This window comes from Perca flavescens, chromosome 18 (assembly GCF_004354835.1).
Source record: "Perca flavescens isolate YP-PL-M2 chromosome 18, PFLA_1.0, whole genome shotgun sequence".
NCBI lineage: Eukaryota > Metazoa > Chordata > Actinopteri > Perciformes > Percidae > Perca > Perca flavescens.
The window spans coordinates 17859027-17886596 of NC_041348.1; the positions used below are offsets into that span (position 1 = coordinate 17859027).

Consider the following 27570-nt stretch of genomic DNA (forward strand, 5'->3'; position numbering starts at 1 on the left):
TTGCCTCCTGTCACTTTGCTGTCAGGGAATGAATGTGAATGGCTAGCCGACTGGTAGCTTTGGCAATGTTGTCACTATCAGAATGATATCGCAGCGGGACAGAGGAGAACTGGCTCGGTTTTATACTGTCACAGATCCCAAAAAGCACCTGAAAGGCTATACTGTGTACAAAGTCACCGCAAGGGTAAGTAAAGGGAGGATGGGCACTCTGACAGCAAGGCTAATGCTAGGTGTTGTTAGCTAGCTGTCTAGCTTGAGCTGTGCTAACCAAGCTAATATGATGCAAACACAAGTAACGTTACTTTAACCTTTTAAGGAATCGCTGGCAATGGTAACAGCTTTTGTGAACACCGTAGATGTAGCTAATATGCACATTCAGACTTGCTTATGTTATAAAATGTGGCGGTTTTACCCTCAGTGGCAGTGGATTGTCTAGTTACTAACTTACATTAGCAATATTAGCCGGACTGATTGAGTCCGACCTAAACGCTGTGTTGTCTATGTGTTAACCCAGTGTTAACCGCTAACGTTAGATAGCTAACTAGCTAGCTTATTTAGTGTTATAGAGTAGCGTTACAATGGACGAACATTTAGGAGATAATGTTAAGCAGAAAAAAAGCATCTTTAGACTCTAACATCAACAAGATAGCTGGGTCATATTGCCATTATATTTTTATTTCCCAGAGAAATGCCTTAAAAGAAGTAATTCACGTTTTGGATTATTCTGATTGACCTGGATGGTGAAATGTCAAAGCCTGGGTTAACTTCACCCACATGTTAATTGCTTAAGCTCCCTGTAAGGTGCTACTATACTCTGACACTATTTCAGGTTAGGAGAAAAACCCTAGACAAAATTCACCTATACTTTTGAAAAATCAGGCTTTAATTTGTAAGAATGGGCTCATGTCGCCATTGATAATATACTGCAACTCACAGATCAAGTGCTTGTATAGAGAAGTAAGTCATCTGATGTTAAAATGAATAGACAAGTATCCTAATATTCATCCAAACTTCTGCCGGATCTCCAGTCACCAGATTTTGCAGTGGTTTTACAGATGCATGGGCACACTCCCAGTCCTTAATAAGGACAAGCTGAGTTTTTTTGTCTCTGCCTCCCTGCTATTCTGCTTGTTATGGTTGTTGGGGATGTCTCGTTTCTACACTCAAGACTTCCGTCATTCGCTATATAATGTACTCATTGTCACACACAGAGCCGTGTCCCAGCTCATGCTTGTGCCAGCCTCACGAGAAAGTCTTAAACCATCACTGGCATCTTATAGGAATCACTCAAATGAAGTATTTAAATCCTTGAGTTCTCATATCTCATTTCCACATAGATAATCTCCAGGAAGAACCCAGAAGATGTCCAAGAGGTAAGCCATTATTTTTATATTGTGACTTTGTGAGTGTGCAAAGCATTTGCAGAGAGTTGACTTTCTTGAAAGACATAAGCTTGATGGAATACTTTGGAGGGAATTTCCCCTGCAGGGTTGGAGGATAAGCACTGCTTCTGTATATAGCTAGTATAAGCTGTTTGTTATCTCAGAATAAGTTGGTTGAGGTCTTCCAAGACCAATATAATAACACACATCAACATTTGCAGTTTTACAGTATTTAGTAGTTATAAAAGTGTACAAAAAATACAAGTTGAAAGCGACGGATACATTTGTGTTAAGAGATTTTAAAAAGGCAAACAACTGCCTCTCTGAAATGGAGATAATTCTGCTGGAAGAATGTGTGATACGCCTTGTGATATACCAGCTCAGAGAGCCTCTACTTGCTGGAGACAATGTGGTTTTGTGAATTCAATCGTTATCATAATTTTTGGGACTGCAATGTAAATTCATTCCGTTTAGCAGGACAAACATAATGTTATAGAGAGGGTACTTCATATTAAGATGAACTGAACTTACCAGACTGTTGTAACTGTTCTATTATTTACCTTTACCCACTTAGTCATTATATCCACATTACTGATGATTATTTATTAAAAATCTCATTGTGTAAATATTTAACAACTTTTGAACATACACGTTCCACCAAATCAAGTTCCGTCCTGAGGCTATTTTGCAGTGGCTCCGTGTAAAGGTTAGCACAGCCCATGACGATTGTGACCAGTTTAAAGAAATGCCAATAAACCAGAGTACGTTTTTCTCCCATCCCGAAATGCTGTGTGGACTAGCCAGACCCTCCTCCGCTGCGCCGTGGAGGAAGGTCTGGCAAAAAGACTACCTGCAGCCTGAAATGCCTATATTACAAGACTTTATTGAAATTATGAAGGATAGCTATGTAATAGAGAAATTGACATATTCTTCAAAGCTGCAAGATAGCAGATTTCAGTCATACTGGGTTAAATGGATACAATACTTTAATACCATTGAACCCAGATATTTTGTTGTATAATTTTAGTGTGTAAATAATGAACAAAATAATTTCCCTACCATTGTCATACAAAGGAAATTAATGAATGTAAGGGTTTCTGTGCTGTAAACAAGTGTGCTGTTTTTTTTTTGTTTGTTTCTAGGTATTGTTTTGCTTTATACTATTTCTTTTTCAGTTTGTGCTTATATATTTGCAAAACAATATGAGTAATGATGAAAAATGTCTGATGTAAAAACAGAATGATTTTTGAAATACAAAAACTATTAGTGAGGAGATTTTCTAAGGCAAAGCTTAATTTTCCTGGCCAGAAATTCAGTTGTGAAAAATAATTGATTAAAAAAATTCAAGAATTAGGTACACATCAGGTTCATTTTCTTTACTTTTTTAACTCCCTGTCTTTGTTTTATAATACTGACATTCAGGCTTTTTTGTCAACAGTCTAAATATTCTGGAAACACACACGGTCACATCTTCAGGGTGACCATTTTAAGAATTTTTGCCCAAGAAAACGGTTCTGTATTTTAAAAGGTTTTAAAGAACATTTAAATGTTCCCGTATCTCATATTGTATCTACGAACATGCTGTAAAGACACACATGCATGCTGTCTTACGTTTGTCACACACTGAGGAATGCAGTCTAGCCTGAAACCAGCGCTAATGCAGCAGGCATGATGTTGATTACTGCATGTGTGTCTGGGACAGAGTGAAAACGTTAACATTAAGCAGTGCTCCTGTTTGGGAGTGGTGTTTCCCACACCGGCAGGCTGTCCAGAACTCTCATCTCAACATTAGGCAACATTACGTTGTGCTTTATGCCACAGAGTAAGGAAATACTTCATCCATGTTTGTGTGTGAATGTTGTTACTTGTGTTTTAAGATTTTTTTTGTTTTTTGCACAAGATGGTGGTAAGATGAGTAATTTAACTTGTCATATGTGTTAGATTGTTTAATGTGTTGGCAGAGGAGCAATAGCTGCATAGCATGCATGTCATCTTTAACAAGACCTAATGAATATTTTAATTCATAACTTTTAAAATAAAAAGGGATAGTGAGATTACTTTTAACAGACAAGTACAAAATCAGATTACTTCTTCAAACAGTGTTTGATAAACACAATTGATATAATCCATTTGGGGAAGCTGCACATGTCATTAAACAGAAAATGATTCATTCCCCAACTCCTCCTCCATATCTTCATCCATCTGTTGTCTTGATCTTTCTGTAGATAACCGTATGGAAGAGATACAGTGATTTCCGGAAGCTTCATCAGAACCTCTGGCAGCTGCACAAGAATGTATGTAGCCAGTCGGAGCTGTTTCCTCCATTTGCCAAGGCTAAAGTCTTTGGTAAGAAACTTGATGTTAGTGACCTTCTCTAAAGTGTCTTAAGAAAAAGAGTTTAAAGGACAATTCCGGTGCAAAATGAACCTAGGGGTTAATAACGTGTACTGAGTCGACCGTTCTCTGGGATATGTTTTCATGGTAATCGAATGTGTCTCTGGCGCGAACCGCTGATTAGCTTAATGCGAGGCTTTCGGGGCACTGGTAGAGTAAAAATAAATCGCTATTTCTATACCACTAACAAGGCTCAAAATAGCAGCACACTTCCACGGTAGCATAATGAGGGTCCCTACATGTAAACCGAAGCATTGAGAACTTTGTAAGTGTACAGACAGTTTATTAAAAAGATAGTTTATAAAGACATTACCTTCACGTATACAGCCAGGCGCCATCTTGGGGAAAAAAGTCGAACCACGAACGCCGTGCAACCAGTAACCAGTAACATAGCTCAAGCTGAGTCTGATGTGTGTGTATCCTTCTATCCATGTATGCATGTACAGGTCGTTTTGATGACTCAGTAGTTGAGGAAAGAAGACAGTGCTCCGAGGATCTGCTGCAGTTCTCTGCTAATATCCCTGCTCTTTATAGCAGTCAGCATATCCAAGATTTTTTCAAGGTACCCAAACACACACACAGGCAAATACAAACATACTCCCAGGCTATGGACTGCAATGTTTTTAATTCTTTTCAAGGGAGGGGAGGTCCACGACGGCTCGGAGCTCATTGGACCAGCCGAGCCCTTTTCTGACTTCCTGGCAGACAGTTTATCAGACTGCAGCTCTGACGGTAGGCTTACACACAATTACTATTCGTCAGAATGAATCTTCCTCTTAATTAACAATGACTGTTAATGCATACTTGCTCAGAGATGTGTGGACATGTTTTTCAGTTCAAAGAGACCTCAGTGGTGCAGATGATTTGACTATCACATCTGAGTATGGAGGTAAGGTTTGTTTATGCATCAAAATAACACCCACCTACATAAAGCTCATACATAAACACATTATCAGGGCTTTTTCTGGCTCAGAATAAGCCTTTGGGGGTTGACTATGCACGGCAGTAAGCATGATCGGTCTGCGTACAGTATAGGCAATTAATTTGTTTTACCTTATTTGACAGAAATCTATGCATTTTCCTATTATTTCTGACAATTTGATAAAAATATATATTAGGCTTGAATTAATCAAACCCCAGTTAACAAAACCGGTACAGACTGACTCTGGATGATAAAACTGAGATTAGCTTTCATATTCAAGTTTATGTTCTGCATGTTCAATGGTTGTTTGGTAAATTGCTCGTAAAAACATTTGGAGAGGATTTTAATTGATATTTTTATTCCCAATTTTTTATCATTTTGGTCTTTTGGGGGCTGGCTCAAACCTCTTTGGGGGGTGCCAAAAATTCCTCTATGCAGGAAAAACCCTGATCATGAAGTGTGTATGTATGTGTCTGTCTGTAATGACCCCAGCATTGTTCTCCTCCCTAGGCCCGTCCAGTGACAGCGACCTGACCTCCCTGGCTGTGGATACAGACTCTTTGGCTGGGCTAGATGATGGCATGGCCTCAGGCCGCACCTCCCCAAACCAGCCACAGGGGGGAGCCACCAACATTGGCAGCAGCTGCAGCCCTCGCTTGCCCTCCCTGCACGGTCGCCGCACTCCATCTCCTGCTCCAGTCCCTGCCTCCTCAGCCCCAAACCCAGAGGTCAGCTGGTCAGGCCGAACGCCACTCTTTTCCGGCAGTCTGAAGAAAGCCAGTGGTGGCAACCCGAAGGACGTGAAGTCAGACTACCTAGACAGAGCCAGTGAGCTCATCTGTTTGGCTGTACAGAAGGAGAAAGAGCAGGACTTCCAGGCAGCTTTCTCCTGCTATCGTAGCGGAGTGGACCTGCTGCTGCAAGGAGTGCAAGGTGTGTTTGGGAGAGAGCTGGGCATCTACATGTGCAGCAGTGAAACAACACGACGATACAGAAGGAGAGAAGTGTTACAACTGAAACTCGAGTGTATTTAGATATTCAAAATTGAACTCACCACTCAATGAGAAATTTGGATATATTCACAACTAACTCATCATAGTGTGACACAGTGGAGAAACCAATACTAACTCCGGACATCCTGTTGTTATTAATCCAAAGTAACATGAATTGATATAGTTACCTAAGCTTGTTACTTAAAGCTTTAGTGCGTACCTTTTTGATATTAATGAACGTCCGTTACATTCAAGCCATTGCCAAATGAGTTACTACAAGGCTAATTAAGGCTATCAGCTCCACACAACTTTCTGTATTTCTCAGTATGGCTATGTTCAGAAGATTGTGTCGTCCGGCGACTTTTGCGCGCAGAAACTCGAGTGAAGATGATTACCTCTTCTGAAGAGTCCATGTTTTTTTTTTATCCTCCGTGTCTAGCAACTGCGTGGAGGAGGGGGGTGGGGCTCTGTGCGATCACGGAAGGCTTGGATCACGTGGACGCGCCGACAGTGTTGTAGTCATTACATAAAATTCCTCAAGAGGGCAACAGAAACTAGGCACTATAGCTTTAATACCAAGTGGTAACCATGGATGTCTATTTGCTCGGATGGTTGGCCTTGGGTTTATGTTGGCCTTGGGTTTATGAAGACTGTGATTCTGTTAGCATCCACCCTGCTGAAGTGTCCATAAGCCAGATACTGACCGTACCAGCAGGGTTGCTGTTCTTTAGTTTGCCTTGACATTGCCAAATAGACATTACTTTTACTTTGTGGTTTATTAGCTTGTCACAGTAATACTGTGCTGCTTTTTCAGTAAAAAATAAAACAAAAAAATGCTTTACAGAAAATTGATTCCCCCCTCATCCCTTTTCAGGTGAGCCCAGTCCCACGCGGCGAGAGGCAGTGAAGAAGAAGACTGCAGAGTATCTAATGCGTGCAGAACAGATATCCAGTCAGCATCTGAGAAGCAACATGGGTCAAGGGTCAACACAGACAGTGGTGAGTGGGAGGGAGTCTATGTTGGATTATGCAAATGTGTTTTATATGTGTCCATCCACCAAGGTCCTCAAACCCCTTGAGGCAGTATATCAGAGTACAGTCGGGTTTATTACAGACGAAAACATCACAGAAAGTCAGTGTTGAAAAATATCTTTAACACATCATCATATTAATACATATTGACCAAAATAATCAATAATAAATCCTACATTTTGGCCACAGAAGGCAGCAACTGCAGCTGTTTTCAAAAAGCTCTAAAAACCCACTGTATGCTACCTGTATCTGATGATCACAGTCCGGAGCCTGGATTATTTTTGGCTGAGACACTGACGGTTGCTTTCCTTCTCATATTGCTTGGGTCACATGTTGGAAGAGGTTAAGATATCTAATGAATGTGACCATGTTTTAATGATAAAATAGCACAAGATTAAAGCACTATGAAATGTTTTTTTGTCCAAGGCTTTGGGGGCACAGTGCTGCCCATCCACCAGCAGAGGAGGCCAGCAGAGTCCGTCCGAGGAGCTGAGAGCTTACAGGGTGTTGGGGGTGATAGATAAGGTCAGTTTACTATTGACAAGTCTTGCAACTTGCTGCTGCATTTTGTGAGTTTACTATGATTTTGTTTCTTTCATAATCACAATCAATAATTTGTCTATTTTTTTTCTCTCTACCAAGACAGTGAGTAAAAGACACAAAAAGTTTTACTTTGTTTGATCTGATGTCAGAATTTTCTTCTTGAATATTATAGTAAATATGGAAGAGGACACTTCTTACGGTGAAAACAAAATAATAATTGAGGTCCTTACAAAATAATTACACAAATTTATTTATTATTTCCCCGGCCCAGATAAATATGGATGTGTCAAATTTCTCCTCCTTGTGTCCTTTCCTTCTTCGACCATCTCTTTTATCCAAAGCAATAAAGCGTAATAGATTTACTGAATGGTACGGCAAGGGCTGAGTGTGTGTATGTTCAGCGTCAGTTATGAGTACTACAAGGTCAGTTTAGGTTGCTGGTCCTCTCAACCAGCTGCCGGCGAAGCAACTTCACCACTCAGCCATGAAATGACTTGGCAAGCAGCTCAGAGAGCGGTACACAACATTGAATCAATGATGCTCGTCCTCCACACACACAAAACCCCAAGGAAAATGTTGACACAATACTAACATGTGTTACTCTACAGAGGTGCATGCAAAATCCACAATATGTCAGAAACAAATCAGACAAAAAAAAAAAAAAAAAAGATACGCCATAAGTGGAAACTACGCTATCCAAAAATGACCTGGCTTTCCTCTCCTCTTTCTCCTCCTCCTTCCTCCTTTCACTTTTAATGGGGACAGAGGGGACAGATGGAGAGAGCTCCTCACCCTCCTGCCCCTTCTCTCCACCTCCCCCCTTCCCTGATGTTTGTGTCTTAATTATATTAGCGCCCTGGCTAGCACTGCCACTCTGTTTACTTACAGCTCCATTCATATCCATTTAGCCTGCACCTGTTTGGTTCCAGCCAGGGTCACATGGAGAGAACGCACCCACAAAACATACGCACTGCACAGCACTACGCACGAACACAGACTGGGTCACACACATATGCTCAAGCTCTCCCCTGAGACGGTAAGGGAGCAGAAGAGCAATGAAGATGTCGGCGATAAAGAAGGGAGAAAATAAAGGAAAGTGAAATTATAGATACTAGGAGCTCCTTTTTTTGTGGGAATTTGGGGACAGATGGAAAGAAAGGTAGGGATTTGAAGACGGCACTGCTAGCAAGCGTGTCTGCCGTGAAGAATTGCGTGGATCTGTAGTGAGATATTTCATGTGCTCCAAAATAATAATAACAAATGTAGGAGCACAGGAAAGAAATGTGTGCATCCGATATATGAACATAAATGTGAATAACCACACTGGCTTGCAGGTTGCTCATATGTATATATATTTTTTTTTTTTTGGGGGGGGTATATTAGCAACTAACGATTATTTTCCAATAATTATTAATCTGCCAGTTATTTTTTCTGTGGTACAATCTATAAAATGAAATTTAAAAAGGGAAAGACATGATAGTTTTATATAACATTTTTGATTTGTTAAATTACTTATTGATGAATTTATCAAAAATTGTTTTCATGGATTTTTTTCTGTCAATCAACTAATCGATTAATTGATTCAGGTATAATGTATTGCTAAAGATATGTGTTAATTCTATCACATTTACATTCTTCTTTGTTTTGGGGGTTCTTTAGCAGCTAGTATTGCATTTGGTTCCCTTTTTTAGCTCTTACACTACAGAACTCGATAGATTCCTTTTAGTTATTGTTGTGCCTGGTACTTGGTTTGGTCGACACAGCAGGATTCATTGTGTAATGCCAATTTTCTAGTATAATTTAGGGACCTCCATTTATCTTACAGGGACCCTCATGTGTGCCCTGACCCAGTCATTGAAAAACACTGCACTAGAGGACACAACCACTACATCATCTTAGACTGTGTATGTCTGTTCATATGTGGCAATTAATGGCACTCTTTCATCACAGGTTCTTTTGGTCATGGACAAGAGAACACAAGAGATGTTCATCCTGAAAGTAAGTTTTTTTTTTTTTTTTTTTTTTTTTTTTTTTGTGTGCTTGTGCACCCCACATCCTCGTTGTCCTGACTGTAAGTGTTAAGTGTGCCAGAAGCCCCTGTGTGTGACCGGTGTAATTGATTCTAATGGGCCTGTCCCTGTCAGCTCCTCTGCTCTCAGGTGTGAGACGTGTGCCAGATGCCAACGCACAGTGCAAGCACAGATGAATACACACGTGCGCGCACAAACGCACATACTTACACACACGCAGCCAATGTGAACTTTACGTGTAGCGCTGATAGATTTGTGTGGCTCTTTTAAAAAGTCACGCGCTGTATGTGGCTTGATGAATCCAGTGACTTTGGGTTGCCAAGGGGCAAAGCTGGCTCCTCGTTAATAGGAGGTTTCTCCTTTGCCACACTCCGTTTCTCATCTTCTTCTTTTTTTCTTTTCTTTTTTTTAACACCCCTTATTCTTCACACAAACTAAACTCACCTTCCTTTACCTCATCCCATTCATGCCCTCCAAATTGGGGTACATTTTTCTTTTCTCGTCTTCAGATTTCCTTGCTTACTTCACCTTTAACTACTCACCTCCTCTTCCTCTCACTTCTTATTGCAGGGTCTGAGAAAGAGCAGTGACTGTGGGCAGACTAAGAGGACAATCATGCCTCACTCTGTGCCGCACATGGTGCAGCTGAGAAAGTTCATTGTCTCTGAAGACACAGTTTTCCTTTTGCTGCAGTATGCTGAAGGTAAGACACACACATCTCATGCTTCCTAGTTTCATCTTCCCTCTTTTGTCTTTTTTACCTCCAACTGTCTTTTCCCCTCCTTCTTCTGATTCCTCCTCCTCTCTTCTCCTACCCCTCTCTCTGCCCTTGTTCTAGACAGATGTTTGATAAAGATGGGTGTGTGTCACAGGTCATTATTCTGAATACCAGGTGGCGCCATGCTTCATTAGCTATGCCAACACCTGGGCCTCCTTACATCCCACTCACTCTCCGATGTGTGTGGGTGAGTGCGTACAATGAAATGCAGCCATATTTTTTTAATGCCCTATAACCTATTCAATCTGGTGCACTCTATAACCACCCTGCACTAATATTAGTGGACAGTATTAAATATCATATGAACATGATCTAATAAAGCTAATCAAATGCCAGCAAAGGCATAGTTTCACCACAGTTACATCTGTTTCACAAAATCCAGGCTTGCTCCTTTTGCTTCTTAAGTATGCTGTTAGCAGCTGATGGGTTGAATGACGATAGGCAGGCAGACGGAGGGAGGCAGTGACCTGAGTGACATTGGACAAAATAACATGTGGATGGTTTTACTTTCTAAGCCATCGAGTTGTCCTGCTATCATTATCATCACTGTGAACTCCCTATTCCTTCTCATCACACACAACAGATGCTGGCTTCCAATTGCTCACACTACAGCTGTGTGTATTCTGTGTGTGTGTGTGTGTGTGTGTGTGTGTATGTGAGACAGAGATGTCAAAATGCTAACATTACACTGGGAACCTAAAACACACACACAGACCTCTCCATTTAGCCAGATTGGGTTCAATCCTAACTGTTCTTGTTTGCCTTGGTTACTCATTCCTAAGTGGAAACTAATGACCCTTTTTACCAAATAGTCTCAGAAACTAAGGAGCCCCAGAAGCCAAAGTCAGGAACTAAAAGGCTCTTTTGCGCATTTCTTTTTGCGTTTTCACAGAATCTGAAGAACTGTGAATATTAGGTAAATTAGATCGATGGCAGAGAGCGATATATATTTTTTTTATTTTTGTTTTTTTATATGCAATGTAATCATGCACAGAAAAGTGAGACGGACACCTCTGAAATAGTGATGAAGTTTCTGGTTATTTTTCCCAAATGGGCAAAACAAGCAATAGGCAGGGACCCCGAGGGGCGCTGCAGGTCATTTTTGCCACGGGCCTCATAGCGGATTACTTTAGCCTTCTTTCTGCTGTAGAAGGTAAGTCCATTGAATCAACTTACTCAAGAGTGGTTTATAAGTCTACCGCATAATCAATAAATCATCCATATGTTGATACTACTGGCACTCAGTAAGTGCTTACTGTATGAATGAATGTTTTACACAAATTATTGAGGCCTTGGGGCTAGTGTTTGACCAGTCAGTAACTTTGTGTGCTGCTACCTAGGGACTTTTTGGAAGATCTATGGCCTAGGAACTAACTTTAGACCAAGGTTCCCCCCTGTTGAAGCACAGGTGGCTAAAATTATTCCTGAAAAAGTGAATGTGGTGAAAAAGCTGTAATTATCCAGACATTGCACAGCTTTCTCCCTTAACTCCTCATTCATCCTCTTTATACCTCTGCTTACCACTGTGATAAATACACCACAATACATTGTTTTAATGCCCTGTTTTTTTTCATCTCTAGGTGGTAAGCTGTGGTCTCACATTGGAAAGTACCTGCGTAATTCCAGCCCAGAAGAGAGCTTTGACATTCCTTTCATCCAGAAGAGCCACACAGCGGCTGTACACTCTCCACAACATGCTGTACCACAGCTGGATGTAGGTTCAGCCAGTTCTGGTTCTGGGCCGGTTGCTTGTTCTGATTCTGTCTCAGGGCTTCAGAACAAAGGGGAGAAATTCATTGTGTCTCCTAAGAAAAGCGTTCTCCCTCCCAGGCTTATCGAACAAATTGGTGCCCAGTCAGACTCTGGAGCCACGTCTGAGGAAGAGTGCACCAACAGTTATTTGACACTTTGCAATGAGTATGAACAAGACAAAGTAGAACCAGATGCACTAGAAGAAGAGAAGGAGGAGGAGGAAAAGAGTGAACATGAAATGCTGTCCCTGGAAGTGCCCATTGCGACCACCACTACTTCCTCGCGTAGCCGCTCACTGCTTAGCAATGACAGCCTATCACCTATCAGCTCTCAAGAACTTGGCTTTTTTACCGAGTCATCCGACAAAAGTGGCCACACTCTTGACAATGAGCAATACCGCGGCGAGGGACAGGACCACAGTGAAGTGTTCAGTCCTTTGCCCTCACCTGCTGTGCCTCTGTCTTTGGATCAGTCCAAGCACACGCCAATGGAGTTTTTCCGTATTGACAGCAAAGACAGTGCAAGTGAGGTGACATGTCTTGACTCTCATAAGCCAGTTCCCCTCTTTTCTACATCAGACCTGGGCTCTGAGGATCTTCCAGAGCTGGCTCAGGAGGTCAAGTACCACAGCTCGGAGCTTTGGGAGTTGGACTGTAGCGATAAAGGCTCCAATGAGTCAGTGCCAGTCATCTCTTTTAAAGAGGCAGTAGTGGAGGATGAGGGACACCCACCAGACCTTTTGGTCAACCTGCCTATAACGGGTGGGACTGTAGACTCTTTACAGGAAGAATTAGACACTTCGGGGGGGTTTGTGGGCCTCGAGGCCACAGCCTCTCCTCAGAAGTTCATTCAGCCTGATGTTTTACAGCTTCCCGTTCACCCTGAGGAAGAGGAGGAGCAGCTGTTGGAGCAGGACCTTTCATCTTTATGTACAGCCTCTGCAACATATGACACCAGTGTTGCATCTTCCTCTCCCTTCAACTCACTATGGGATGACTGCAGCGTGGCGTTTGGGCAAGAAGCCTCTGACAAAATGGTGGTTCATTCTCCATGCCAAAATAATGAACTTCCCCTTGACCTTCCAGTTACTGATCCTCTAAATGATAAACCAGAGGCCAGTACAAGAGTAAATACAGACTTAGTTCCAGACCCCAGTAGCAACAGCACAGGCTCTATCCCCGCCACAAATGGGACTAAGGCATGCACAGTGGTTGAGAGTTTATTGGGTCTTGATGGTGAATCAAGAGTTATTAGCACTACAGGTGGCAGCGAATTTGATAAAGAAGTATCGCGGCTGTTTGCAGAGCTGGACGAGCTGTCGTTGGCTGCATCCCAAGCTCGTATCCCGGAGGAGTTTGTCCGATGCTGCGCGGTAGAGATAGTTAAAGCCCTGGATTGTCTGCACCAAGAGGGCGTCATCTGTCGAGACCTGAACCCCAACAACATCCTGCTCAACCACCAAGGTTAGACATCCTTTATAACCACAGCTTATGTAGTTTTGTTCAGCAAGATCCCATTATCTTGTCATTTATCTCATAGCTATCTTAAATCTTGTACTAGATTGTTACACACAGGGATGCCAGTATATGTCTTAAAATGTAGTGAAAATTAGAACATTTTTAGACTATGTTCTAACAATATAAGCTTTAATACTGCTAAACTAATACAGCTGCCTATGAGCAATAATAACCGGACAGCATTACAATGAAGTTTAGTTACAGAAAGTTTAGAAAAAGATGTAGATTATCTTAGTGCAAGATACATCTGCAAGTAAGATCAAACTTGAATGGGCTGAGAGAATGCAAACATCTACTTGCTGTTAAACCCCAACACATGATTCCTGTCACTTCATGATGGGGATAGCAAGCCCTCTAGGTTACTTTTAAAGCAAAGATGGACAACAATGCACCAAATCTATGTACCAGGGAAGAAAATTAAAATGTCAACTTCCAAGAAACATGAATTAGACAATCCACACACTGAACAGAGGCTGCAGCAGGACTAATACTTTACTACTATTAGGTGGCCTAGTAAGAGTTTCATCACAGATATTTCAGACGTAAATAGTTCAATAAAGACCTAGTCTATATCTACAACGTTCCACTTCCGGGATTTGTACCGGTACCACAGGAAATTCCGCTGGATGCATATCTTTTCGCCGTTGTCCGTTACCTTCCGCTTTCTTTTGTGTTGGAATTTTAAACTCCGGATCAATTTATGAGAACTATGGTTAACTGCTCCTCAGATCTCTGCATGGTAAATTGAAATAGCTAGCTAAACTGTCCATTCTGAGTTTTCTCTCGCACGACTAAAACAACTTATCAATGTACACGTTCTACCAAAACAAGTTCCTTCCCGAGGCTATTTTGCAGAGGCTCTGTGCAGAGCTTAGCGCCGCCCAAGACGATTTATGATTGCTTTAAAGAAATGCCACTAAACCAGAGCACGTTTTTCTCCCGTCCTGGAATACTGTGTGGACACGCCAGACCCTCCTCCGCAGCGTCGTGGTGGAAGGTCTGGCAATGCAAGACTAATATAGACCTAATGAAAATCCCATACGCTCTTGTTGACATCTGCTCATATTTCTCATACAGCAAGCATAAAATCACATTCTTCTGAAGCTGCTGTCCTATCATATATTGCTTGTTTCCTTAAGCAAAAAAACAAACAAAAAACTTGTACGAAGTTGAGATCTCTGCTTATTCCTCTCTTAGACCAGATAATATTTGACTAAGGGACTGTCTCTGTCAGTCAGCCAATCTATTTACTAAAATGAAGGCTCTTCCAGAAGCGAAAGTGTTGTTTTACCAGGAGGGAACAGATTCCCTATCAACTTCTTCCTTTGTCGTCCTACAATCATCTCTCTCCACCTCGTTATCAACAAGCGTCTAATTAGCTGAGTGGCTGTTTTCGTCTCCCTGGTAGTAATTATTGTTCTAAAGGGCCCATCAACGGCGTAGTGTGGTGCATCAGTCTGGCTAGCCCAGGCTAATGGCCACGGCTACCTAATGACACCATTAGTTCTAATGATAGCGTTAACGGGTAGCCGCTAAACAGGAGTAATCGCTGGGGCTGTGTGCTTGAAAAGCTTGCAGAGAGATGTAGAGAGGCATAAAGGAATGGAGGAAGGAAGTGCTGTATGTGAGTAAACAGTTTGAAAAGTAGCCAGTCAGAGTGACACTTGACTGTGTGAGGTTAAGCATTAGATGAATGTTTCTACCGAGACTTTGAGCTAAATACTTTCCCCCTCTTCCTGTCTCCTTAGGTCATGTTCAGCTTACCTACTTTTGTAGCTGGAATGATGTGGAGGAGTCCTGTGACAAAGAGGCCATTGCCAATATGTACTGTGCACCAGGTGAGACATACATATACATGCTAAAAAAAACTTTATCTCTCTGATTTCTCTTGTGTACTCATTTTATGCCTGGGAGCCTTTGCATGTCAGGAGGTTTTATGTGGGGTTAATTCTATGCAGGCATGCAGGGCCATAAGTAGGCCACTTTCCCATGGTCACAGAACCTTCATTCAAAGCCAGACATGAATAAACAATATAAAGTAGAAACAGATTCTTCTCGACTTTGAAATCAACAGAAATCCATATGCAAAGGTACTCTTTCCATTCTGTTCTTTTGCTTTTTTTTTTTTTGCCATTAAGGGCACCGCATCTAAAGGCTACTACATATAGTACGTCATCATGGCAGTGTTATTTTACATTTGAATTATACTTATATTGGTCCATAGCTGGGGGATACATTAGAAATATCTGTGTTTTTTACTCTTGTGGTCACAATTTTGAGAGGCTGCCTCTTCTAGTCGTTCACTTATTGTCCTCTAGAGTGTGTTGTTGTGCAACAGTGAGCCAGCAGTGCGGGAACCCCATGTGTTGCCTTCAGCAGGCTTGTGGCGGCTCTGGCATGCTGTTTACAAGCTGCCTAAAACAAACTGCTGCTAGACTACAGCACCATGTCCCTACTTAGCACTTGTGTGTGTGTGTGTGTGTGTGGGGGGGGGGGGGGTGGGGGGTGGGGGCATCAGACAGCTATGGGCGGATACTTTTTCCAATATGTTGCTGCTTTAAGCGTATTGCTTCACACTTAGGCTGCTGGATAGATTTCTGTGTGATGTGTTTGATTACATCTTTCTTAAATATGCAAGATGAAAACACCGGAAAACACCGGACGCACTCCGAGACACAATGACCCTCGCACCCATTTACTCTCCCACTTACTTATATTAAGCTATTCTCTCATATTCATCCTCTCTCTCAAGCCAGCAAGGTCACTTCAGATTTAAATCCTCCTTGTGACGAGAACATACAGTATGCCACTGTTGTAATAAATCTGAAAGCAACAAATGCTCCATCTAATATCTAAAGTGTGCATTTTTATTCCCTTAGCAACAGCTCGTTTAAAAGCCTACTAATGGAAATAGAAGCACGTAGAGACATATGTTCAGTGGCCAGCAGTAGATGACCTAAAGACACACAGGAGTGAAGCTCAGCACACGGAGCTTTATGCATAATGTAGCATAAAATCTAAGTGCCAAGCTGAGACATGTTTGCCACTTAAGTCATTGTGAAATAATTATAATTTTTTTTGTTAATATAAGCAGCGTGATATTTTTATACCTGTCTAAGAGTGTGGTAGGTTTGAAAGGACACCTGTCATGTGATGAACAAACAAATTAATTTGCTATTCAAATTTAAAAAAATATTAAAAGGTAGATTTTGACTAAATGTACACTTGACTTACAGTTAGTTATAACGGCACTGTTAAGCCCCTTCTGGTTCAGTAAAAGAAAAATGTTTAGGGCTGCCACCAATGATTATGTTCACCATCAAATTATTTATTGATTTTTTTTTTTAAAGTGCTGTACATAAACATCATATTTTCTCTTACCAGCAGTCAACAACTGGAAGGTATTCATTTTAAAATGACATGAAACTGGGATAATTAAACAAATATTCAGACTTGAGAGGCTGTAAGCAGCTTGTGGTTTCTTTACTTGACAAATTATATAAATGATTAATTGACTTTCGTCATTGAATACATCCATAAATTAATAGACTAGTCGTTTCAGCACTGTACTGAATGTAAATGTAGTGTAGTTTGAAGATAAATCAAAGTCTAACCAGCTAATACAAATAAAAAATATTTTCAGAAAAGAGATTCATGCCAAGACATGCACTGGAATTAAACTGACCTCACTCCAGGTGTGAAATGTCTTAGTTAAGCGACTATTAATCCCATGTGGATCAATGGATGTAATACATATTAGCAGCCAGCAGGGGGTGTGTTATGCTTTTGTTGAGCGATAATATCACTTCCACATCCATTGTCCTGCTCAAACACTGATAACTTTTTCCTCTTTCTTTTCTGTCTACCTTTCTTTGTTGTTGTTGTTGTCAATTTCAGTATACACACACTACTAAATAATGGCTATCAACTATTTTACATGCTTTTATTTCATACCTGAAAACCCCTACATTTGGTACATGCATGCATCTGTAGATGTATGTGGTTGTTAACACACACACACGCACACAAACGCAGAGGTTAGTGAGTGTGTGTCTCTTCTGCCCTTGTTATGTATTGCTGTTTATCCAGACAGGGTCAGCTCTAGCGATGGCTTCATTCCTGATGACAGATTTATGACTGTTTGCCAGAAAGCTAGCAGGGGGCCTGGTGTGTGTGTGTGTGTGTGTGTGTGTGTGTGTGTGTGTGTGTGTGTGTGTGTGTGTGTGTGTGTGTGTGTGTGTGTGTGTGTGTGTGTGTGTGTGTGTGTGTGTGTGTGTGTGTGTGTGTGTGTGTGTGTGTGTGTGTGTGTGTGTGTGTGTGTGTGTGTGTGTGTGTGTGTGGTAAGACGGAGGGAAACATGTTTTTAAAACGCACACATTCACACCCAAAAAACACGGGAGTGGACTCGGAAAAATACAGTGGCAGCCGGGTATTAATCTATTTATTTTGCACTTCTGCTTATTTACTTTCTCACCATTTTATCATTATTGATAAACATCAGATGGTTAATGTTTTGTTCTCTAATAAGAAAAAAAAAACAAGCTGTTGTGTGACACAACCTGATTTTAACAGGATTGGGAGTTGTTTATTGTTCTACTGAGAGGGAAGCAAGGCCAAAACCGATTGTCTTCAATGTCTAAGAAAAGGGAAATTCAATGTTCTTCCTCTCTGATGTATTAAGTCAGTAACTGATGACTCCATCATCATACTCCCTATTTTGTTGTTTTACCTGCTCAGTGACAGTATGATGATCTAATGAAAGATAAAGTTCAGTTCCCCTTTTGATAAAGAGCTGTCATCTCATTGTTTTGAAAAGCTTTTCAAGTAAGACATTTTACCGGGGGGGGGGTTACTTCTGCTTTATTATTTGAATATGTTCAGATATTCTGTCCTCATAGTGAAGATGTGTCATATAATCATATTTATATGTTTTGTTTTTGAAACAATAACAGCTGTTCTTTAGCAACGATTGGCACCATTTCAACAGAGCTTCCCCAGCTCATACAGTAAGACACGCATTCAGTCTTGGAACATCGTACACCGTCCCTCCTTACTTCCTACCTGCATACACTTTACTTCCCCTTTCAACAATGACTGTGTGTTAAGTTTTTAGGGAAGTCGGTCTAAGAGGAGAAGAGAGAAAGTTCCTTATGGCCCCCAGGAGAGAGGAGATGGAGTGTGATTAAGATACAAAGCAAGAGGGAACCTGATTGTTGAGGGGAAAGGGAAGAAGAGGAGGTCACGAGGTGGACACACTGTATTGTTTTATCAGTGTATCTGAACTCCTCCCTTTTGTTTTCTTAAAATTCTTATGATTAATTTTTAAAGTGCTTTATATTTTGTTCAAGAAAGAAAAATGCCAGCTTAGTGGAAGTATGGTCAATTTTGAAAATGTATACATGCTACAGTGTAACAGAAGGGTTTGAATGACCCATGGCCTGTGGATGCAGTTAATTCTCCCCTCCCATCCTCTTTCTCTCTATCTCCCTTTCTCCCTGCCTCGCTCTGACAGAGCGGTAAGTGTAGCCAGCTCCACTGTACTCTCCCTGCAGCTCCTTAGACATTAATCCATTGTGATGACATCGACCTTGCTTTGAGACGTGTGCTTGTGTGTGTGTCCAGTATCTCCCCTACAGCTCATAACTACGCAGGTATCACTAGTCCGTTCAATGACGATCTTCTCTCCTTGGCTGTCAAAACAGTAGTCCTGGGGAGCCCTGAAGACTGGTTGCTCAGTTGGCTGTGTGTGTGTCTGTGTGTGTGTGGGTGTGTGTGTCTGTGTGTGTGGGGAAACGTGCAAGTCGTATCATAGCCCTCTGTAACCTTTGCCGCAAGAGAGGCGCGCAGGCCCCTGGACTTCCAGGCAGCCTCCGGGAGTAGAGGGGTCTTTGTCTCTTACACTCCCCCAGCCGAGAAGGCAGGTCTCTGGGCACACGCAGCCGTGACCCAGGGTGCGGCCCTCTGGAGAGAGCCCAGCAGAGGGAAGCTGAGCGGCACAAGAGGCCATCTGGTACCCAGTGGAGCTAGAACACCCACACACTCTCACACATACACTTTTGACTTTAGCAAATGAGTGTCATTCTTGGTTTATGTGTTTTACTGAAACACATACTGTGGAGTCCCAACAGCCACACATCAAGCTGACTGTCGGACTGGTTGTGGATCAGAATCTCACAGAATGTGGCCATGATTTGGACAGTGGACAGACTTCCCATGAAATGTTCAACTTGAGAGGGTTTTGCGACATGTGTAGATGAAAGTGTTTGTGCTTATTAAAAATGTACTCCATTAAAGACGAACACAAGACCAAATGGGGAGAATTTTAGAAAAGGAAGAGATGGTAAATGAGGTCTTTAATTATTGAGAGCCTTTAATTAGTTGTCAAGACAACAACCTTAATGATAGACCGGGTCTGTGGTAAGGCTGCAACGATTTGCCGATATGGTGATGGATTAATTGTTATTTTTCAAGCAAAAGATTTTCTGCTTTTTATTTTTACTTTTTTTTTTTATTGTAAACTGGAAATCTTTTTGGAGTTTGGACTGTTAAATCAAGACATATGATGAAATGACTTGGGGCTTCTGGGCTTCATAAAATTGTTATTTACTAATTTGCCACTATTTCCTGACATTTTACAAACCCAATAGCTGAAAATGGTGCAGGGGGGGTAGTAAAGAAAACTGAACAAAAATGTTATACTATTTGTTCTCAGTTCCTGCTTTGCATTTCTTGCTGTGCGTGTGTTGTATGAGTGTATGTGTGTTTGAGGTCAGGTCATGCAGATGGTGTGAAGTTGCAGCAGACGGTTTCCTCAATTTAACTGCTTTTTTATTATGCAAATCACCCTTTTATGAGACACACACTTGTTTGTGTGTGTCTGTGTGGGACTGTGTCCATGTTTTTGTGCTCATTTTGAATTGATTATAACAATTCAATGAAATATTAAGTAATCAAAGATGTCAGTCTGAAACACTGAGTTTTTAATGTAATCATTAAAGGGGTTTTATGCACTAAAATGAGCTTAAGATAAAGTGTGTGTGTGTGTGTATATATATATATATATATATATATATATATATATATATATATATATATATATATATATATTTATTTATTTATTTATTTATTTATTTATTTATTTATTTATTTATTTATATTCCATCACTAGTTGATTATTCTTCTCCAACACATAAGCTATTTCTCTGCTTGTTGATTTATTGATGAATTCAGTGTCTTCCCTCCGTTTCAGAGGTGGGAGGTATCAGTGAGGGGACCGCAGCATGCGATTGGTGGAGTTTGGGCGCCGTCCTGTTTGAGCTCCTGACAGGCATGGTGAGTCAAAAAGCATGAAAACTGTTATCCTTGTTGCGAAGGTGTTGTGGGATGTCTGTAGGTGTCTTGGCTTTCAACTCTCTCACACTCTTTATGGTTGTGCCAGGTTGTGTATGATTGTGCGCGCGTGTCTGTATGTGTTTGTAGGTGGAGTTTGCTGTTTTGGTGTGTATGTGTGTGAGGTGCGTCTTGGCTGCCATCTCTTACTCTGGTTCTCGGGGAGTGCCAGGGGTGTCGGTGTGACTTTCTCCCCCAGCCTGAGCTCCATCTGCTGGGCCATAGGGTCAGCCCTCCCTGGGCCCCCTTGCTGGCTCCTGGAGCAGCACTGGGCTTGGAGGAGGTGAAGACCAGGGCAGCTCTCAAGGTGCCTCAACTCGGCTGGTCCAGGATCAGGGGCGTCTAAGACAGGCTTAAGTTTGGAAGACAAAAGATACATATTCAGCTGTTATACATGTATACAAACAAGTGCACATGCTAATTATAACTTGCTGCTCTCTTGAAGGACAAATTCACACACAGGTGAACGCACAGACAGGTGCAGGTGCAGAGCGTCCCTTGAATTTTTTTATTGTTTATTAAATTTGAATAAATGCTAACTGATCGCCAGTGGGCATATTTTCATATCCGCTATCAGTGGTTTCCATCAATGGTCCCAAACATGAGTCGTGGTGTTAGGTTAGTGTTTCTATGTTGAACAATACACACCCACTTACCTGGAAAAAACAACAACTCAGTCACACAGATGTCTCCTTTGATGATTATGTCTGGGTACAGCCCTGGCAAGGATACACAGGCACACATAGTGTCTCTTGATCCTTGCAGGATAAGATCTTGCCTGGAGCAGTCTTGACTGCGGCTAGGAACCCAGCCAGAACTCCTGCAGCACGTAGAGAGAGAGAGAGAGAGAAAGAGAGATGACCTAAGTGATGGAGAAAAAAAAACAGGGTCCCCTAACACAAACCGTTAACGGGCTTTCTCTTGCTGAACACGTTCTGTTCTAGCATTTTCAATTTGTAGGTGTAGATGCACTGAAAGACGTGCTGTTGCAACATACAGTGATTACGGTCATTATTGTCAATTATTTTAACAATGGGACTACATTCTGTGGTCGGAAAACCATTTGCAGGTCTTGGCTTCTGAGATTATTTCTTTTTTTCATTTTTTTTTGCCGTGAGTGCAACAATTCCTTGTAATTGACAGTTTGACCTGGTCACGTTTTTACTCTAAAAACAAATAAAAAGCTTTTATATGTACTGCTTCGTAACTGTCAGTTCTTCCAGTAAAATTGCTCTGTATACATGAAGAACAAAATAACCGAAAACAATAAGTTTTTCCATATCATTGTTTCTGTGACACACGCAGCAGTTCTAACAAAAAGCAACAGTAGTCAAAACGTAACCATGTTGTAGTTTGTGTGATCAGTGTTGTTTCAGGTGCTTTTCAGGTCTCCTCCTATTTGTCCAGTCCTCTGGTGCTTTCACATTGACTTGGCTGTGCAGGTGTCATTATATCTCCCTTTAGCTCTCAGTCTGTTAGGTTTTCTTTGTTTTGATTGATAGTTATCTATTCTTTCCATCCCTCCTTCCCTCTGCACAGTCTCTGCTGCGGTGCCATCCAGCGGGAATTGGTCGCCACACTGCTCTCAACATCCCCGCGTCTGTTTCAGAGGAGGCCAGATCTCTGCTGGAGCAGGTGAGAGTTATGACTCTCAAATAGATTTTCCCCACCTATAAAGATGCTGTCTAAAAAGATTGAAGAAACATGAACATGACGCCACAGTCACTGCTTTTTCTAAAGGGGGATGGGGGAGTGAGGAAGTAATATGTGTTCTTTTTTCTGTAAATCAAAGTTACTACTCTCTCACTGGCTGGTACACAAATATAAATTAGTTTATAAAAACGTGTGTATGTGATATTTAAAATACCCAGTTTTTGGCAGGTCTTTCCCATAAGTATGCATAATAATTTCCTACAGCAGCAACAGTGGTTTGTAATAAATACAGTAGAACAAGAACTGGGTTAGCATTACCTGCTTCAGTGCCCTTCTAAACTGTACCTTCATTGACAGAACATACAGGTAAAAGGCACCACAGTACTGAAAACACTCTCAGATAGGTGAGTGATCTCTAGACATGACAGCAGTGAGATCGAATCCCTAAAGATGTTGCGAAAATGAAAACCAGACCTCACCATAACTGCTTTAAATGATTAGGAATGTAATGGATGTATTTTTTTTTCTGACAGATTAAAACAGATAAACACACATCCTAGACATAGTGGACATTATCCTTAATAACCAAGCTTGCACCATGCTAATATCTTAAAGCTAATTGCAAATCCTCCACACTGGTAATCTTTAAATGTATATTAATATGGTTAGCATGGATTTATCTCTGCTTAACGTGACACAGATTTGCCATGAATCCAGTTTAGTTTGTGCTGTGAAGGAGTGGACATGCCGACACTTGTGCTGAATTAAAAGGTTGGTCTCTGTCTTGTCCTGCAGTTGCTCCAGTACAACCCAATGGAGAGACTGGGGGCAGGTGTGGGAGGCGTGGATGATATCAAATCCCACCCTTTCTTTGCCAGAGTGGACTGGTCCAAATAGACGCTGTGCATTGTGGGACTGCGGAAACCAGAGCTGCATCCTGGGAGACTGTCTGTCCTGAATGAATCCCTTTCAGGCTCACATATAGATATACAGTAAATATGCATTTCTGCACACATCACCCATTGTTTTGCCACAAAGCAGTATTACCTTCCTTGTAAATTGCTCATTTCTTTATCTCATAGAGGATTTACTGTCTAACCTTTTGGTGCAGGGAACACGTAACAACATGTGTGGTGCAATAATTTATACAGTGAGTGCTGGTGCTGAGTTATCATCCACTACGACATTGTTGCTTTTACATAACTCATACAGTAGCTGTACGCCAAAATGAGTGAGAGGATTTTTTTTGGAGGACATTTTTTAAACTGACGCAGACTTAGGTAAGCGTTCCTGAAGACACGTGCAATACACAGTTTGTTGCCACCTATAACATTTTTATCATTCCTCACTGAGTCCCTTTAGATTAGCTGGAAGTGAGACGGGTTGAGCTTTTTTATGTTGCTCTGATATAGAAACAGATATATCTCATTTCCTACAACACTTTTTTGCCAACCAGCACCCACATACAATAAAAGAGAGACACTATACAAGGTGAATAAACAAAATATTTTTAGATAGGAGATGGTTTTGTTGTTGAGTGAAGTATTTAGTTGTATGAGGATTGAATTATTTAATAGATTAAAGCTGAAAAAAAAGGGGGCCTTCTCCCTCCATGAGTAGTGAGTGTGTATCATTCATTCAAGAAAGAAAGAAAGAGAAGGATGGAGGGCTTGACCCACACATTTAAAACCAGCCCTTTTACAGATAGTTGTTTTTATGAATAACAGAGGAAACTCTGTACTGTACAACACTGCATTTTTTGCATGGTCGAATATGATTTATGTAATCTATTTAATACTATGATAAATCTACTGAACAATAAATATTGTGCGTCTTATAAATATACCTTTTTAAAGGATGTTGTGCTGAGTGAACGGTACACCCAGATCTCAAAGCCTTGATTATGTCCAACTTTTCAATCACTCACTGCCTCAGCAATCAGATCCTTTTTATTTGATTGTGTTTTATTTCTGAGCATCACATCTGCTAACTTGCCGCACAGATCTTAATGCTGATTTAATAATATCTATAATAGTCTACAATGATAATATCTATATGGTAAACATTGCCATGGTTACATTACATGCCATATATCACTTCTTGTTTAAACAAATGAGACTTTTGAGAATTATTGGAGCATATACAGTATATCAAACACATTGCAATATCAAACGCATTGTAATACATTTCTCTAACAAAACACAGATAATCACACCACTGTAGATGCTGCACTCTGTTGTACTCCACTGCGGTATGCTACATGTTAACTGACAGATACTGTCCATATTCCACCTATTAACCTTTTTTATCAGACTTAAACATCACAGTAAGATCACATTTTCTTTTTTCAGTTTTCTATTGAATGCTCACTCTTGTCTGTGCTGTATGTCTGTACTGGTCTGTCAGTGCACTCTGGAAAACAATAAACATACCTGGATAAGAACATCTAGTGATTACGTGTAAGGAGCTGGGAGTGTGTTGTGTTTGTTCTGAGGCTACAGCCCCTCTTATTAGCAGGACCGATGATACTCCTAGAAAGCCGCTTTCACTCCTGCTGAGTGTCACCGTGACGGTAATATGACCCAGCACAGAGACACACACACACACACACACACACACACACACACACACACACACACACACACACACACACACACACACACACACACACACACACACACAGCATGGTGAACCCCAAGCACTCATTGATACACGTGGGCCTCTGGGTGCAGTTATGCTATGACCAGCTTTAAGTCTTGATTATTTGAAAATCTGTTTGGAAATGTGATAAATAAGTACAGTATGTACTTACTGCAGTTGAAAAATGTGAGATGAACTTAAAGGATAGATGATAAATAAATAATAAAAATAAATCTGATTACTTCTTTGTGGATCAATACGATCACTTAACATTATTTTCTTCTTAATATTCTCTTAAAAACTGACCTTTTTAACTTTTTACATAAATCACACCCATTAAAAATCACACCCAGGCTTGATTAAACTGAACATGAACTTGTTCCTCTATTACCTGAAATTCACACACACACAGACACAGGTCGGAGGAGTTGTTAGCATTGTCGGGGTGTATCCCCTTGTGTCAGCCTCACTGCCACAGGGTCAAGAGTCTGGGATGATTAGTGCTTGTCATAGGACCTGTCTCTCATTACACACACACTCAGGGCGAGAGGTTCACTTCAGCTCAGAGAAGAAACCTGTCAATCTTACTCAGCGTAGATGTGAGATGTGCCTTCAATGTGTTCACAATCCCTCTAAGTGTATTTTATTTTATTAATGGTTCAAATTGATCTGATATGGACTTAAATATAATCATATAATACATACCTAAAATGTATGTAATGGTTCAGCACAACATGCCATTGCAATATCTCAAACTCTCAAAACGGACTTCTATTTGCAGTGCTGTAAAGTAACTAAATACATTTTTAGTAAGTACTTAAGTACTGCACTTGAGTACAGTTTTGTGATACTTATGAGCTTGAGCTTGACTGCTTGAGTATTTCCCTTTTGTGGTACAATCATCTCACCTCACACTCTGCCAGTAAGTCTTTAAATCTATCTTCACCTTGCCCAGAATACTATTGATGCATCAGTATTAATGATGTAGTATATCACTTGCCTGAGTACTCATCTGCAAAATTTTTACTTTTGATACTTTTTGCTGATAATAATTCTGTACTTTTACAGTATGATTTTGAATAAGTGACTTGTAATGAATTATATTTACATTGTTGTACCCAGCACAAGTATCCGAGTACTTCTCCCACCACTGTCTATTTGGATCCACACACAGACAAAGAACCAAGGTGCATGCGTTTTATGTGTGTGTGCGTGTGTGTCTTTGTGTGTGTACAAAGCCACAGGGAAGGATCCGTCTGGTCAGAGGCAAGATTAAGAGGACACGCCAAGGACTCCCGGGATGCAATACAGGCCAGAGCCCTGAAAGCGTCACCCAGGCCTGCAAGGCTGAATTGACCCCTGAACCACTTCTGCAACTTCCTGGACCTCCCTCTCTCTATCTCTGTTGTCTTTTCCCACCTCTCTCTCTCTCTTCAAACGCGCCTCCCTCAACCCTCACACCCATCGCTTTCACACTGAGGCACCAGCAAGCGGGCAGCAGCCAAATGGCCTGCCCTCTGCTTCATATTGCTGTTGGTCAGGTTTTGTTTTTGCCTTTGACGGTTTGACTTTCGTTAACAAAGCCCAAGAGAACTCCTATAGCCCAGGGATGGACACACACACTCACACACGCACTTGCGCCAAGCTGAAGAGTTCCGCTCTGAGACCCCGGGCATCTTCTCCAGCTTCTGTCAGAGCCATGATGTCATTATGAAGAGACACAATGCCTCTTCATTATCCCCCCCCCCCCACACACACACACACACACACACACACACACACACATCCTTACCACTGTAGGACAGATATCAGACAGATGCACACACGCAAGCTACATGGTCAAAAGCATTAGGAGCAGCACGTGGTAAGGCACAGGTGAACAGCTCTGTGAAACAGGTAAAGGTGTAAACATAATCTTCAGTGGATGATCGGTTGATTGCTACCTACTGTATATTATAAGATGTTTTGTCATGAAATCTTTGGGACAATAAAACACCTGCATATTGCCCTTTTCTTACATTTTGTTTTAAAAAATAACATTCAAAAAATACATTTTGTGATCTCTTTGCCCATTGCATCTACTTTATATAGTGGTTAATGTGGCATTGTACTTTAAGAAGCAGGCCAGCTGGTGTCCAGTGTACTCCTTAGGGAATGGATCATGACCAAACAATATTGTAAACAGAAGAAGAGCAGAGCCATGAACAGAACCCAACCACCACCCACAGCATAAATGTGTCTTTTCAAAATATATCATAACACCTATTGACATTTGTGTGTAAGGAAAAAAGTCTGATATATCCAATTATGCAAATCATATTCCTGCTTAGTATCTTCAGGGCCTTTGAATAAGATTCATTATACTGCATATCTTTGCAAAAGTTGTCCACTCCAGATAAAGAAAAAAAAAAAACGAATTAAATCTCCTCTTGGTCTGCCTCTAACTAACTCCTGTAATACTACTTGTCACTGCCCTCGTGCTTTGGGCTGTCTCACACCTTAATCTGATCAGATAGTACAAAGCAGCTCTGCCTCTTACCTCAGCT

At 41.1% G+C, this 27570-nt stretch overlaps 1 protein-coding gene across 1 annotated transcript; it reads left to right on the forward strand.

Moving 5' to 3' along the window:
* Positions 1–24847, forward strand: rps6kc1 (ribosomal protein S6 kinase polypeptide 1). Its single transcript, XM_028605060.1, has 16 exons — positions 1–184; positions 1338–1373; positions 3608–3728; positions 4223–4338; positions 4415–4508; positions 4612–4665; positions 5209–5631; positions 6565–6689; positions 7149–7247; positions 9216–9263; positions 9866–9998; positions 11654–13288; positions 15091–15180; positions 20592–20674; positions 22271–22366; positions 23180–24847. Exons 1-16 carry the CDS (start codon positions 83–85, stop codon positions 23279–23281), a joined length of 3357 nt encoding a protein of 1118 aa, XP_028460861.1. The 5' UTR covers positions 1–82; the 3' UTR covers positions 23282–24847.
* The last annotated feature ends 2723 nt before the right edge of the window (positions 24848–27570 follow it).

What these genes read in the sequence shown, in the direction of transcription:
- rps6kc1 (XM_028605060.1), top strand. Translation starts at nt 83, where the DNA reads ATGATATCGCAGCGGGACAGAGGAGAACTGGCTCGGTTTTATACTGTC. An exon ending in TGCCAAGGCTAAAGTCTTTG is followed by an intron (nt 3,729 to 4,222) that starts GTAAGAAACTTG and finishes ATGCATGTACAG; the next exon opens with GTCGTTTTGATGACTCAGTA. An exon ending in AAGAGATGTTCATCCTGAAA is followed by an intron (nt 9,264 to 9,865) that starts GTAAGTTTTTTT and finishes TTCTTATTGCAG; the next exon opens with GGTCTGAGAAAGAGCAGTGA.